Below are 13836 nucleotides of genomic sequence, written 5' to 3' on the forward strand. Positions count from 1 at the left end.
CAGACCACAGTTGTCTGAAACCCTAGATATGAACAAATTTCTAGTCCCAGCATACAATAGAATTGCTCTAGAGCACAGCTTCTTAAACTGTGGGTCCTGGCCCCAAATAGTGTTGCTTTATCTCAGCATTGGGTTAAAGAAAAAACTGGAAACAGTAAAAGGTTTTTGGATGCCACCTAGATATTTATATGAATCTGTTGTGCAATGTTAATGGTGGACTTTGCACACTCAAAAATTGAAAGACTCATTGATTCCATCATAAGGTGGTTAGCTTATGACAATAAGCAGATAAACTTACTATGTTGATTAAGGAGAAATCTCTAACTAACTTTGAGATAGACTGGGACACTTTTATTATGTTTCTCCAGCAAAGATGGGGCCAAATCTCCATCACTGGTTTTTTTGGACTAGAAGTATGTGATTATGTGAGAAAGGATGTGCCAATAATTTTTTTTCACTAAATGGATGTAGAACTGAGAGAATATAATCACTAGACAGAGACTGTAAAGCCCTTAGATTAGATTATGTAAATTGTTTGTAGTTAATTTTTTTTGATGTTTTGGATATAGTAGTAGTATTTTAGAAAAAAGTATTTTAAATCTTTTGTTGTTGATGATGGTTTTTGTTATGTTTTTTATATGTAGTTTTTAGTTTAATTTGTCTAAAATTAATCATTAAAAACCCAGTGGACTTTGTAGAAAATGCTTCAGCTGTGCTTCATAAAAAGGAAAATCAACCTGTTTAGCAAACCTTGCAAATATTGATTTATTATCAGCAAATATTTTATTTTTATACCTATTTTATATACTCATATACCCAGGGCCATGTACAAATTTCTCAGGTAGACAAAGTTTCAGAGACCCTGATGTAGAGGACCTAGAAATTCCTAGTGTGTATCCTAACCTGACAAAAAGTGTAGTAATAATAATAATAATAATAATAATAATAAACTGGCAGAAACCAGTACAGGTGGTCCTGGTGGTGATCGGCACATTGGGTGCTGTGCCAAAAGATCTCAGCTGGCATTTGGAAACAATAGACATTGACAAAATCACGATCTGCCAACTGCAAAAGGCCACCCGACTGGGATCTGCGCACATAATCCGAAAATACATCACACAGTCCTAGACACTTGGGAAGTGTTCGACTTGTGATTTTGTGATACGAAATCTAGCATATCTATCTTGTTTGCTGTGTCATAGTAATGATAGTAATAATACCAGAGTCTTTGCAGTTCGATCTTCAAATCCTCATATAATGAGAAGCAATTGGAAAAGCTTACACTTTTATTGAACTGCAAAGACTGACACAAGCCAATAAAGGTGATTCCAGTGGTGATTGGCATAGTCAGCACTGACAAAATTACCATCTGTCAGCTGCAAAAGGCCACCCTACTCAGATCTGCACACATTATTCGCCGATACATCACATAGTCCTAAACACTTGGGAAGTGTCCGACATGTGATCCAATACAACAATCAGCATAGTGATCTTGTTTGTTGTGTACTAATCTTGTTGTGTATCAAATAATAATAATAATAATAATAATAATAATAATAATAATAATAATAATAATAATAATAATACCATCCTCGCTAGGAATTTACTCCAGGACAACCCTGTGGCAACTTTGGGCAGGTGGGAAGTATACCATCATCTTAGAGAAACTGGCAAACTTTGAGTGGTTGGATCTACACTGTAATGTAATCGAGTTCAGTTCAGTTAATTGGCATTCAGAAACTGGATTATATGGCAGCATAGATGGGGCAGAGAGATCATTTCCCCCCAGGAGCAGATAAACTAAACTGCGGATGTGGAGTCCATGGCTAAGGCTAAAACATGTGGAGATGTTTGAACTTTTTCTGAGCTACTTCTCATGTGAGAGAACTGGCTGTCTGCAAGGATGTTGCCCAGGGGACGCCTGGATGTTTTTGATGTTTTTACCATGCTTGTGGGAGGTTTTTCTCATGTCCTCGCATGGAGCTGGAGCTGGAGCTAATAGAAGGAGCTCATCTGTGCTCTCCCTGGGTTGAATTCGAACCAGCAACCTTCAGGTCAGCAACTGTCAGGACCCAGGCTGCAGAGCACCAACAACCATGCGCAGAGACCAGAATCTATCTAATATCTTTATTAAAGGAATATATAAAGTCAATAAAAACAAGTGAAGAATATAGTTCAGAAGTAGACCTTTCAGGAAAGGTCAAATATAGTCCAGAAAACTATGTCCAATATGAGATATTAGAGTCCAAAGTTGTAATCCAATAACCGAAACACACACTTGCCAAGCAAGTGTGGGGAAATGACAAGGTCCTTCAGTCCAATGGAGCTTGACAACAAGGCTGGAAACAAACCGGATTCTTGACAACAAGACTTGATACGTGGCAACAAGAAGCAAGAACAAGGTCCGTGGCGAGGTCCGTGGAAACAAGGAAAGCTTGATGCTAGAACAAGGTCCGTGAAACAAGGCTTGGAACTTGGTCCTGGAAGCAAGGGGCTGGAGTAGCGTAGTCCACACACGATCTCACTCCACAAGGATTTCCTTGCGGATAAACACCTATATAGGATCTTGTTTTCCCGCCAAGGACCACTTTCCCTGGGGAACAAGAAACGAAACCCATACTGTGTCCAGATGCATGACTCCTTAAGATTTCCCAAGGGAAACAGGCTTAATCAGCTAATTGTCTGGCAGCGATTCTGGCGCTTCGGCGCTTCGCCTCCCTAGCGCCTCTATCTCGATTATAATTATCCCGGCGAGAAAACGGGGGAGATTTCTGCTCAAGGCTTGTTTGGCTGACTTCTTGTGGGCAAACATCTTGCAGGTGCAGGGGCTCCAATTCTGGCTGAAACGGTGGGAAACCCATGTTTTCCTCTTCGTCTGCCACAATAATACTAGGAAGGGGACTACATGGCCCATGAGACATCACAGCAACTCAACCTTCAAGTCATCAGTCCTGCTGGCACAAGGGGTTAACCCATTGTGCCATGAGGGGCTCCTTTTTCAGCCAATGACCTGTTCCTCTCATTTGTCTCTGGTCAAATGAAAGAGAAGAAAAAAAAACCCAGTGCTTTGGATTGTTTTGCATAAAACTCAAAACATTTCCAAAATAACACAAGTTATAATAAACAACCATCCCTTGTCAAAATCCTAGAAATACAAGGAATAGCTTTGCAACGGTGGAGTCTTTAATGTACAGAGTGTTTTAGTAGGCAATTTCCCTCTAAAGCCGCAGAGCCTAATGCCCAGATGTTAAAAGGAGTTTATCTGGCAAAAGTGGAATAGAGAACAGAAAGGCAGCTATTATATTATATATCAGAATTCCAAATGAAATCACTAGGGTTTATCTAACTTAGCTTGTTATACATTACCTAGTTGGATAGAGTTTTGGGTTTCAGAGCAAAAAGCTCCTTGTACATCTGAGTAATTGTTGCCAGAAAGATTTTGCTTGAAAGGGAAATCACGTGGTTCATTATCAGCATCTGAAATCAGCAGAAGTCAGTCTCTTTGTTGGGATGAATAGCATATTGTGGTTAAGTTCTGTAGTGCAATACACTTTGAATCTGTTATCCACAGCTCATGTCTTCTGAATTCTCGCAACAGAAATCTAGAGGTGTATCTACACTGTTAAATTAATGCACTTTAACAACTATGGTTCAATGTTGTGGACTTACAGGAGTTATAATTTGGTGAGGCACAAGTTCTCTTTGGCAGAGAAGGCTCAAGTCCTTGTAAAACTACATCTCCCATGATTCCATAGCACCGAGCACATGGTAATGGAAATGTATCAAACTGCATTTATTCTATTATTATTATTTCATTTATCCTATAGTGTAGATGCACGTAAAGTTGGGCTTTAGGAATTCTTTAGGTATTTAGTGGTTGGTTTTAGGGTTGTTCTTTTACTTGGTGTTTAGGGTCTTTTTATGTCCCACCTGTTTTAGCTGCATTTTATTTTCATTTTATGGTAAGCCACCTTGGAAGAAATGTGGGATATCAAAATAAACAAAGAGCTGGTTTCCAAGTGTATGTTTTGTGGTGTTTCGGATAGGATGCATTGAGGTCACCATGAAAATACTGTATTTCTTCGATTCTAAGACACCATTGCTGGTAAGATACACACTAATTCCAATATCACCAATATGTGGAAAAAGCTATATATATAGAAATCACCCATAACTTTAAGCTGCATCCTGTTTTTAGAGGTGTTTGTAACATATGGAGAAAAAAAGTGTGTCTTAGAATTAAAGAAATACAGTACTTTCATCTCCTGACTCTTCCATCTTCGTTCTAGTCTTTTTGTCCTTGGAACATCATTTTCTTGGCTCCTAGCCCTATTTAAACTCTTCCAGTTGGTTGCATCAATATTTTGCATTTTACACTTGAGTATAAACCCCATGATAAATTCACCTCAACTAATTACCATAAATTGAAAATGAATTGAAGACATGAAACAACATGTCTACAAGTCATTGAAGGCACCAGACCAGGTCTGATTTTGGAAGCTAAGCAAGCTTAGCCCTGGTTAGTACTTGGATGGGAATTCAGCAACTAATATCAGGTGCTGTAGGCTATATTTACAAGGAAATAAATAACAAAACCACCTCTGAGCCTTCTTTGCCTTAAAAAAAACCTTTGAAATTCATAAGGTTGTCATAAGTACTGTATTCTTTTGATTCTAAGACACCATTGAGTGTAAGATACACACTGATTTCAGAACTGCCTACAGAAACAAAGCTTTATTTATACAGGAAAAAAGCACCTTCAATTCTAAGATGCACTCTGTTTTTAGAGATGTTTACATGGGAAAACAGTGCATCTTAGAATAGAAGAAATACGGTATTTTGACTGACTTGATGTAATGATTGTCCTAGTTTAATTCTATTTTAATATTTACTAATTATATAGTTTTTAGAGGTTGTGTTATCCACTTTGGGCATTGGTTCCTGAGATAAAAATGGGATATTAATAGCACAGTGGTTTGAGCGTTGAACACTGACAAATAACAAAGTTTGAATCTCTGGGCAAGTCACACTCTCTTAGCCTCAGAGGAAGACAAAGGCAACTCATCTCTGAACAAATTATGCCAAAAAACCATGCCATAAAACCAGCCACGATCGGACACCATCACTCAGAAATAGCTTGAAGGCACACAACAAACTGCAACATGTTTGAATAAAAATGCCTGAATTCTAGCTGTCTCAAGTCTAAAAATGATTCGGCACAAAAAGATTTTTGTTCAGCTGCCTATTTATTGTTCTTCCTTTGCTTTATTCCTGACTTGTTCCATTGCTATGCTGCTGCCGCCGTTCCTAGAATAGCTCAAAGGAAGACCCTGTTTTTGGAATTGCTCCAGGACATATTGCTAACCACTGGAATCTAGCCTTGGGTAAAGTTATTTGTTCTAGCTTTCTTCTGGTTGCAGAGAATTGGTGGCAAAGCTGCCAGCATTTTGAATTTGTCTCTGCAAGAGGTGAATAGTAATTTGCAGAGGGTTTGTTTTCTTTACAGCCCTAAAGGTGTACTGTTAAATGGATGCAGTTTGATCTCAACTGCAATGGCTCAATGTGATGGAATCCTGGGATCTGTAGTTTCACAAGTTTTTTTTAAACCAAAGAGTGCAGATGCCTCAGCAAAGTAACACTCTCAGAGTCCTATCGATTTGAACAATGACTCTTAAAGTGGTGCCAAACTGCATTCATTCTGCAATGTAGGCCAGCAGAGAACAAAATATAGAATCCTAGAGTTGGAAGAGACCTCATGGGCCATCCAGTCCAACCCCCTGCCAAGAAGCAGGAAAATTGCATTCAAGGCACCCCTGACAGATGGCCATCCAATCTCTGTTTAAAAACCTCCAAAGAAGGAGCCTCCACCATACTCTGGGGCAGAGGGTTCCACTGCTGAACAGCTCGCACGACTAGGAAGTTCTTCCTAATGTTCAGGTGGAATCTCCTTTCTTGTAGATTGAACCTTTTGCTCAATTGAATCCTTGTCTCCAGGGCAGCAGAAAACAAGCCTGCTCCCTCCTCCCTGCGACTTCCTTGATATATGGCCCTCGTCATGTCTCCTCTTAGCCTTCTCTTCTGCAGGCTAAACATGCCCAGCTCTTTAAGCCTCCTCATAAGGCTTGTTCTCCAGATCCTTGATCATTTTAGTTGCCCTCCTCTGGACACATTCCAGCTTGTTGACATCTCCCTTAAATTGTGGTGCCTACCTGTGATTCCAGGTGTGGTCTGACCAAGACAGAATAGAGGGGGAGCATGACTTCCCTGGATCTAGACACTATACTCCTATTTATGCAGGCCAAAACCCCATTGGCTTTTTTTGCTTCCGCGTTACCTTGTTGGCTCATGTTTAACTTGTTGTCTACGAGGACTCCAAGATCTTCTTCACACGTACTGCTGTCAAGCCAGGCGTCCCCCATTCTGTATCTTTGCATTTCATTTTTTTCTGCCTAATTGGTTATCTTGCATTTGTCCCTGTTGAACTTTATTTTGTTAGTTTCTGCCCATCTCTCTAATCTGTTAAGATCGTTTTGAATTCTGCTCCTGTCTTCTGGAGTATTAGCTCTACCTCCCAATTTGGTGTTGTCTGCAAACTTGATGATAATGCCTTCTAACCCTTCATCTAAATAATTAGTCCCCTGTTGGGCGAGAAGGGCGGGATATAAATGTTGCAATAAATATTATAGCACTTATGGCACTCCACTCATCACTTCTTTCCAGGATGAAGAGGAAGCACTGGGGAGAATCACCCTTTGGATTCGTTCACTTAACCAATTACAAATCCACCTAACCGTAGTTTTACCTAGCCAACATTTGGCTAGTTTCCTTGCCAGAAGGTAATGGGGGACCTTGTCGAAGGCCTTCCTGAAATCCAGATAGGCTACATCCACAGCATTCGCCGCATCTACCCATCTTGTAACTCTATTAAAAAAAGAGGTCAGATTAGGCTGGCATGACTTGATTTTGATAAATCCATGTTGACTATTAACGATGACTGCATTCATTTCTAAATGTTTGCAGACCACTTCCTTAAAGATCTTTTCCAGAATCTTGCCTGGTATTGACGTGAGGCTGACTAGACGGTAATTGTTTGGGTCGTTTTTTTTTCCCTTCTTGAAGATAGGGACCACATTCACCCTCCTCCAATCTGCTGGGACTTGTCCCGTTCTCCAAGAACTCTCGAAGATAATTGCCAGTGGTTCTGAAATAACTTCCGCTAGTTCCTTCAATATTCTTGGATGTAGCTGATCTGGCCCTGGGGACTTGAATTTGTTTAGAGCGGCCAGGTATTCCTGGACGACTTGTTTCCCTATTTGGGGTTGGATTTCCCCTAATCCTTTGTCCACTCCATGTTGCTGAGAATGGGGACGGCTTTCTATTTGTGAGAAGACTGAGACATGCTCCATCTTCAATATGATATCCTTTAATCTGGAGCAGTTCAGGGGAAGTGCAGTCCCCCCAAACTTTTCCACGTTGTTCTTAGACAGCTGCTACAGGCGACACAGGAGGGACAGCTTTTCATTCTCCTTTTAAAAGGACTTGGAGGCTAAAAGGGGTGGAAAACACCATGTGCATCTAAGTTTCCTTTTTGGCTCTGTTTCCCTTGGGCCTTGCAGGCTTTTCTTCTCCTCCTCCTCCCTTTGCATTTCTTCCCTTCCTGTGAAACCCCCCCCCCCCCCCAAATATCTCTCTTGCCTGCCAAAAATGGCATCCCCTTTTCGGGGCCTGCCGTCCCCATGGCAACGACCCAGCGGTGACCTAGTCTCCTGCCAAGCATTCAGAGAGGAAGGAGGCACCCAAAGGGATGGGAGAGAGGGAAGGAGGGAAAGGGGGGGGATAGGAAAGCCCACCAAGGAAAGAAAGAAGGAAGGAAAGAAAGGAAAGAAGAGTGGAGGAGGAGAGGAAGGGAGGGGGATTCTGGAGGGCCCTTGGAGGACCACCACCCATTCCATTAACTCCTTCACCAAGGAAGGAAGGAAGGAAGGAAGGAAAGAAGGAAGGAAGGAAGGAAGGAGAAGGAGGGAGGGTGGTTAGAAAGTCCACCAAGGAAAGGAAAAAATGAAGGAAGGAGGAGGAGGATGGGAAAGGGTTGGAGAGGGAAACCAGGGAGGTCCCTGGAAGACCAGGAGGACCACCACCCACTCCATTAAGCCCTTCATCCAAGGAAGGGCTAGGAGCCCCTGGTGGCACAGTGGGTTAAACCCCCTTTTTTCGTGTCAGGAGCAACCGGAGTTGCTTCTGGAGTGAGAGAATTGGCCGTCTGCAAGGACGTTGCCCAGGGGACACCCGGATGTTTTGATGTTTTACCATCCTTGTGGGAGGCTTCTCTCATGTCCCCACATGGAGCTGGAGCTGATAGAGGGAGCTCATCCACGCTCTCCCCAGGTTGGATTTGAACCTGGCAGCCTTCAGGTCAGCAACCCAACCTTCAAGTCACAAGTTAAACCCTTGTGCCGGCAGGACTAATGACTTGAAGGTTGGGTTGCTGACCTGAAGGTTGCCGGTTAGAATCCCACCCAGGGAGAGTGCGGATGAGCTCTCTCTATCAGCTCCAGCTCCATGCGGGGACATGAGGGAAGCCTCCCACAAGGATGGTAAAAACATCAAAAACATCCAGGCGTCCCCTGGGCAACGTCCTTGCAGACAGCCAATTCTCTCACTCCAGAAGCGACTCAAGTTGCTCCTGACACGGAAAAAAAAAAGCTCCAGCTCCATGCGGGGACATGAGGGAAGCCTCCCACAAGGATGGTAAAAACATCAAAAACATCCAGATGTCTTCCAGGTAATATCCTTGAAGACGGCCAATTCTCTCACACCAGAAGCGACTTTTAGTTTCTCAAGTCATGCTAGGTTTTTTGGTGAGTTTTGACACACCAATGCAAAAGGTTGCCCATCATTGCCCAAAGGAATGGGATAGGAGAAGAGAGTGGGGATAGGAAGCCTGCCAAGGAAAGTAAGAAAGACCACTGCATCCTTGGAAGACCTCTCTGCATTTTGTTAACCTTCACCAGGGAAGGGAGGATGGAGAGAAGGAAAGGAAGAAAGAAGAAGAAGGACATGGTCTTGAAGGGAAAGGAGATCATCTCCAGGCAGATATAGTGTGTCCCTGCACTCTTTGAAGACCACCACCCTCTCTCTTCACCCCTTCCTCTTCTCTTATATCCATTCCAGGACTCAGCATCCGAAGTTCCCAGGAGGAGGAGCCCGTGGATCCCCAGCTGATGCGCCTGGACAACATGCTTCTGGCCGAGGGGGTGGCCGGGCCTGAGAAAGGTGGGGGCTCTGCGGCGGCTGCAGCGGCTGCAGCAGCAGCAGGTGGAGTGTCCCCCGATAACTCCATTGAGCACTCTGACTACCGGAACAAGCTCTCGCAGATCCGCCAGATCTACCACTCGGAGCTGGAGAAGTACGAGCAGGTGAGCAGGTAGTTTTGTCATCTTCACAAGGTGCTATTTTGTCTGTTCTAAAGAAGGGGTCCAGTTAGATTAAATACCTTGTGACTGCCCAGTGTTTATTTTGAAGATGTAAAGTCAGGGCTTGCAAAAATAACTTTTTTGGAATCACCGGTTCCAGAAACCCTTAGCCACTTGATTACTGGATTCGGAGAGTTATACAGTTGGCCCTCTGCATTTGTGATTTTGACTTTTGCAGGTTGTATTATTCACGGATTTGATTTTAAAATAATATAATAATAACACTTTATTTATATTCCGGACTTCTCCACAAGGGGACTCAGAGCGGATTACAGCATATAAACAGACACAGGCAAACATTCAGTATCTTGTTACAGTGAAATACAATGAGACAAAAATACACTGACAAAGTTAAAGGCTTCTCTTTTCATTTCTGGCTCTGGAAGCAGTGTTCATCTCTACCTCTGTGGGAGGTACTCTTCTTCATTTCCAAGCCGAGAATCCTGCATTGTCCGTAGATACCTCCTGGTCGTGTGGCCAGCATGACTGCCTGGAGCATCTTTTTGCCTTTTCCCACTGAAGCAGTTCCTATTTATCTACTCACATTTACATGTTTCCAAACTGCTAGGTTGGCAGGAGCTAGGGCTAACAGCGGGAGCTCATCCCATCTCGCGGATTCAAACTGCCAACCTTCAGGTCAGCAGTTCAGCAATACAAAGGTTTAGCCCATTGCACCGCCATGGCCCTTTTATGTTCTTTCTAGGAATATTTAGGTCCTCCAGTTTGACTCTATAGTCAGATGTCTTACAATGATGCTGGAGTATTTCTAGACAAAACACCTATTTAGGATTCTCTAGGTCAGTGGCTCTCAACCTGGGGTCCCCAGACGTTTGTGGCCTTCAACTCCCAGAAATCCTAACCGCTGGTAAACTGGCTGGGATTTCTGGAAGTTGTAAGCCAAAAACCTCTGGGGACCCCAGGTTGAGACTAGGTACTTCAGTACATTTCAATTTCAGCAGAGGTTGACCATAGAATCATGCTGGAAGACCAAGGATTTCTTAGATAGGCATTTGTTTAGGTAAAAAAAACCCCAATATATTTAATCACAGTTTTTTACTTTCATGTTGTCCTGTGCCCCTTGTCACATTAATATGGAGGGTTGATCTTAATGGGTGAGATGCTAGTTGTTATTGCCTTTTCCATGTCAGGGATCTTCATACATTTCACAAGGTTGTTTACCTATACAGTTAGCCTTTGGTATCCATGAGGGTTTTGGTTCCAGGACACCCCCATAGATACCTAAATCCATGGATGCTCAAAGCTCCACTTTATACAAAGGCATAGTAAAATGGGGTCCCTTATATATAATGACAAAATTGAGGTGTGCATTTTGAATTTTTTTTTTAAAAAAACAACAACAAGGATTTTAAGCCGGGGTTAGTGGAATCCATGAATACAGAATCGAGGGATATGGAAAAAGTACTTATATAGTGCTTTTTCAGCCTTCCAGGGCTCTTAAAAAGATATACTGTAATTACATAACAGCCAATAAAATCACAATTCATTTTAAAAGCATTTTAATAAAACGAAAACAATGGAACAAGTCAATGTCCTGACAAAATAGTACAGATGGTCCCTTCCAACTCTCAGCTTCTCTATTTGTTGTTCATAGTGCCATATTAAAACTAAACAGATACAAACAGTTTCTTAACTACTCTTTGAGAGATTTCTACAATGAATGTGCTGTGTTTTGAACCTGTTAACTTGGAGAAAACACATAGGACATGAGTCTGTGTAGAAAATTCATCTTTAGATCTCAAATCCAATATCTTAATTAAGCTCAGAAACAACTAAGCCATTTGGATTCATGTTTTGTTTGTGAGCCTCCCCCAAGACATCAGAGAGTGAACCTTTAATTGACCCACCACGGTGGTTCCTATGAAAGTCATGAAAATGAACATCAGAATTTCCTAAAATATAGTCGTCTCTCCACATTTGCAGATTCGACTTTTGTGGATTTGTTTATTCACAGATTTGATTAAAATGTTCTCTCTAGGAACCTATATGTCCTCCAGTCAATATCCACCTGAAGCTGACCATACAGCCATGTTAGAGAGCTTAGATATTCCTAGAGAATGGATTTGTGAGGCTGAAACCCAATTTATTTATCGTTTTGAGGTTTTACAGGGATTATGTGACCCTAAACCACAGCAGGTTGTGACTGTATGACCAAGGGAACAGATACCAAAAACCTCATTCTAAATTAATCTGTAATAACAAAATTGTAGCACCACTGTGGTATAGTTTGAGAGTTGAATTACAGCTCCAGAGACCAGGTTTTGAAATGCTAATTAGCCATGGAAAGCCACTGAGTGACCTTTGGCAGATTGCACTTTCTCAGCCTAAGGGAGGCAATTCCCCTCTGAACAAATCTCACTAAGAAAACCCTGTGACAGGTTTCCCTTAGGTCACCAATCGCCGTACATCGGAAACAATTTAAAGGCAAACCACCGCAACAAATCATTTTTCTGTGGACTATCCGTAGAATATGCATTTTCAGATTTCCGTTCCCCTTGAAATGGTCCATGGTCTATGGTGCTTGACTACAGATTGGGATTACTGTCTATGTTTTAAGTTATTTTAACTTTTGTGAGATGTGTTATTATATTGTGATTTAATTGTGTTTTTATTGATGTAATACTGTTTTGGGCTTGTCCCAGTGTAAGCCGTCCCGAGTCCTTCGGGAGATGGAGTGGGGTATAAATAAAGTTTTATTTATTATTATTATCATCATCATCATCATCATCAAATCAGGAATTAAATCTCATTCTCTATTGTGTGTTTATAGTGCCCTCTTTAGATTAGGAATCCCAATTCACATGTCAACACTTGCAGGTCTTTAACACTTTACCTAGTCTGATTTGTAATGATTCTAGCCTTACATGACAAGTAGAAAAACTCCACACAGTATAATTGTATGCATTGGTGTCTTGTGTATCAGATAAGATGGAAGAGAGTCATTGGTTTGATTTCTTTGCCTACTAAGGTGCATCTACACTGTAGAAATAGTGCAGTTTAATACCACTTTGCCTGCTATGGCTCATTAATGTGGTTTGACATGGTTTTTAGCCTTCTCTGCCAAAGTGTTCTGGTGCCTCACCAAAATACAACTACCATGATTATTGAACTAGGGCAGTTAAATTGGTATCAAACTGCATTCATTCTGTAGTATAAATGCACCCTAGAAGATGGGTCTAGATTTAGAATGTGGCTGTGACTTCAAATTCGTATCATATTTTTTTCACTCTGTACTTCTCTTTTTCTCCTCAGGCTTGCAATGAGTTTACGACACACGTGATGAACCTGCTTCGGGAACAGAGCCGCACGCGTCCCGTGTCACCAAAGGAGATTGAGCGCATGGTCAGCATCATTCACCGGAAATTCAGCTCTATCCAAATGCAACTGAAGCAGAGCACATGCGAAGCCGTCATGATCCTCCGCTCCCGCTTCCTTGATGCCAGGTTGTTATTCTCATTCAGATAAATAACAAAATCTGTCCTAGTTTGAGTTTGCTTTGCTAAGCAAGTCAAAAATGTGCTCTCACCTGCCTAATAGGGGCAAACGCCTCTTCCTAGCCACAAAGGAAGAACTGTTGCACCTCAGTGAGGGTCCACCTTGCTCTCAACACACACCACCGAGACAGACTTGTTATAAACAGTTTATTGATAAAAAGGTAGCAAAAAGTAAGGCAAAAAGCAATAAGGAAATGCAAAAAATCCAAAGAGAATTCAATGTCCCAAAGCAGCATGTAAATTCTTAAATGGCAAAGCTTAAAACAGAAACATGATCTTCAAAGCAGGATCCAAAGTACATGATTCAAACAGAAACATGAATGCAAGAAGACTTTCCCCAAAATACATAGACAAAACTGGAACAAAGACTCGAGGCTTGAAAACAGGAGATCTTGCTCTGAAAGCAAAGTTGCTTGATCTGAAATGTGTCCCCACATTTCACCTTATTTATCCATTCTTACAAGACATGAAAGCATTCCTTTGACCTTGGGTTCCCAGCCTTTTAGCAGCAATTGTTAGCGAACACCCAGGGAGCTTGGTTCTCAGACTCAGCCTTGTTTCTCTGTCTAATTGGACTTGTTCATTATCACTTTCAGAACCACATGGCTGTTGTTGACTTTCCCTGCCTCCTCCCATTCTGAGAGCTGAGAAAGGTCACTGATCTGAAGCCTCTGTTATCTCATCTCGGCCTGCTAGCTCATCTTGGCTGCCTGCATCTTGGCTGCCTGCCTGCGGCCTTCTCTGAATCTCTGGCTGCTCAGACTGTCCAACATTTCCTGTTTCAGACTATGCAAACACAAATCCCCCTTCATCATCAGACTGAACCATAACAAGAACATCTTCCTAAAAGC

The 13836-nt window shown here is 42.0% G+C and overlaps 1 protein-coding gene across 2 annotated transcripts in view; it reads left to right on the forward strand.

Annotated features, from left to right (window-relative positions):
• pbx2 (PBX homeobox 2) overlaps window positions 1-13836 on the forward strand; it is a 52632-nt gene that overhangs the window by 23682 nt on the left and 15114 nt on the right. For both annotated transcript variants that reach the window (XM_062973647.1, XM_003218035.4), the window contains exons 3-4: window positions 9172-9416; window positions 12744-12934. In XM_062973647.1, the coding sequence (XP_062829717.1) occupies window positions 9172-9416; window positions 12744-12934 (436 nt within the window). The remainder of the gene's footprint in view (window positions 1-9171; window positions 9417-12743; window positions 12935-13836) is intronic.

This window comes from Anolis carolinensis, chromosome 2 (genome assembly GCF_035594765.1).
Source record: "Anolis carolinensis isolate JA03-04 chromosome 2, rAnoCar3.1.pri, whole genome shotgun sequence".
In the NCBI taxonomy this organism is placed as follows: Eukaryota; Metazoa; Chordata; class Lepidosauria; order Squamata; family Dactyloidae; genus Anolis; species Anolis carolinensis.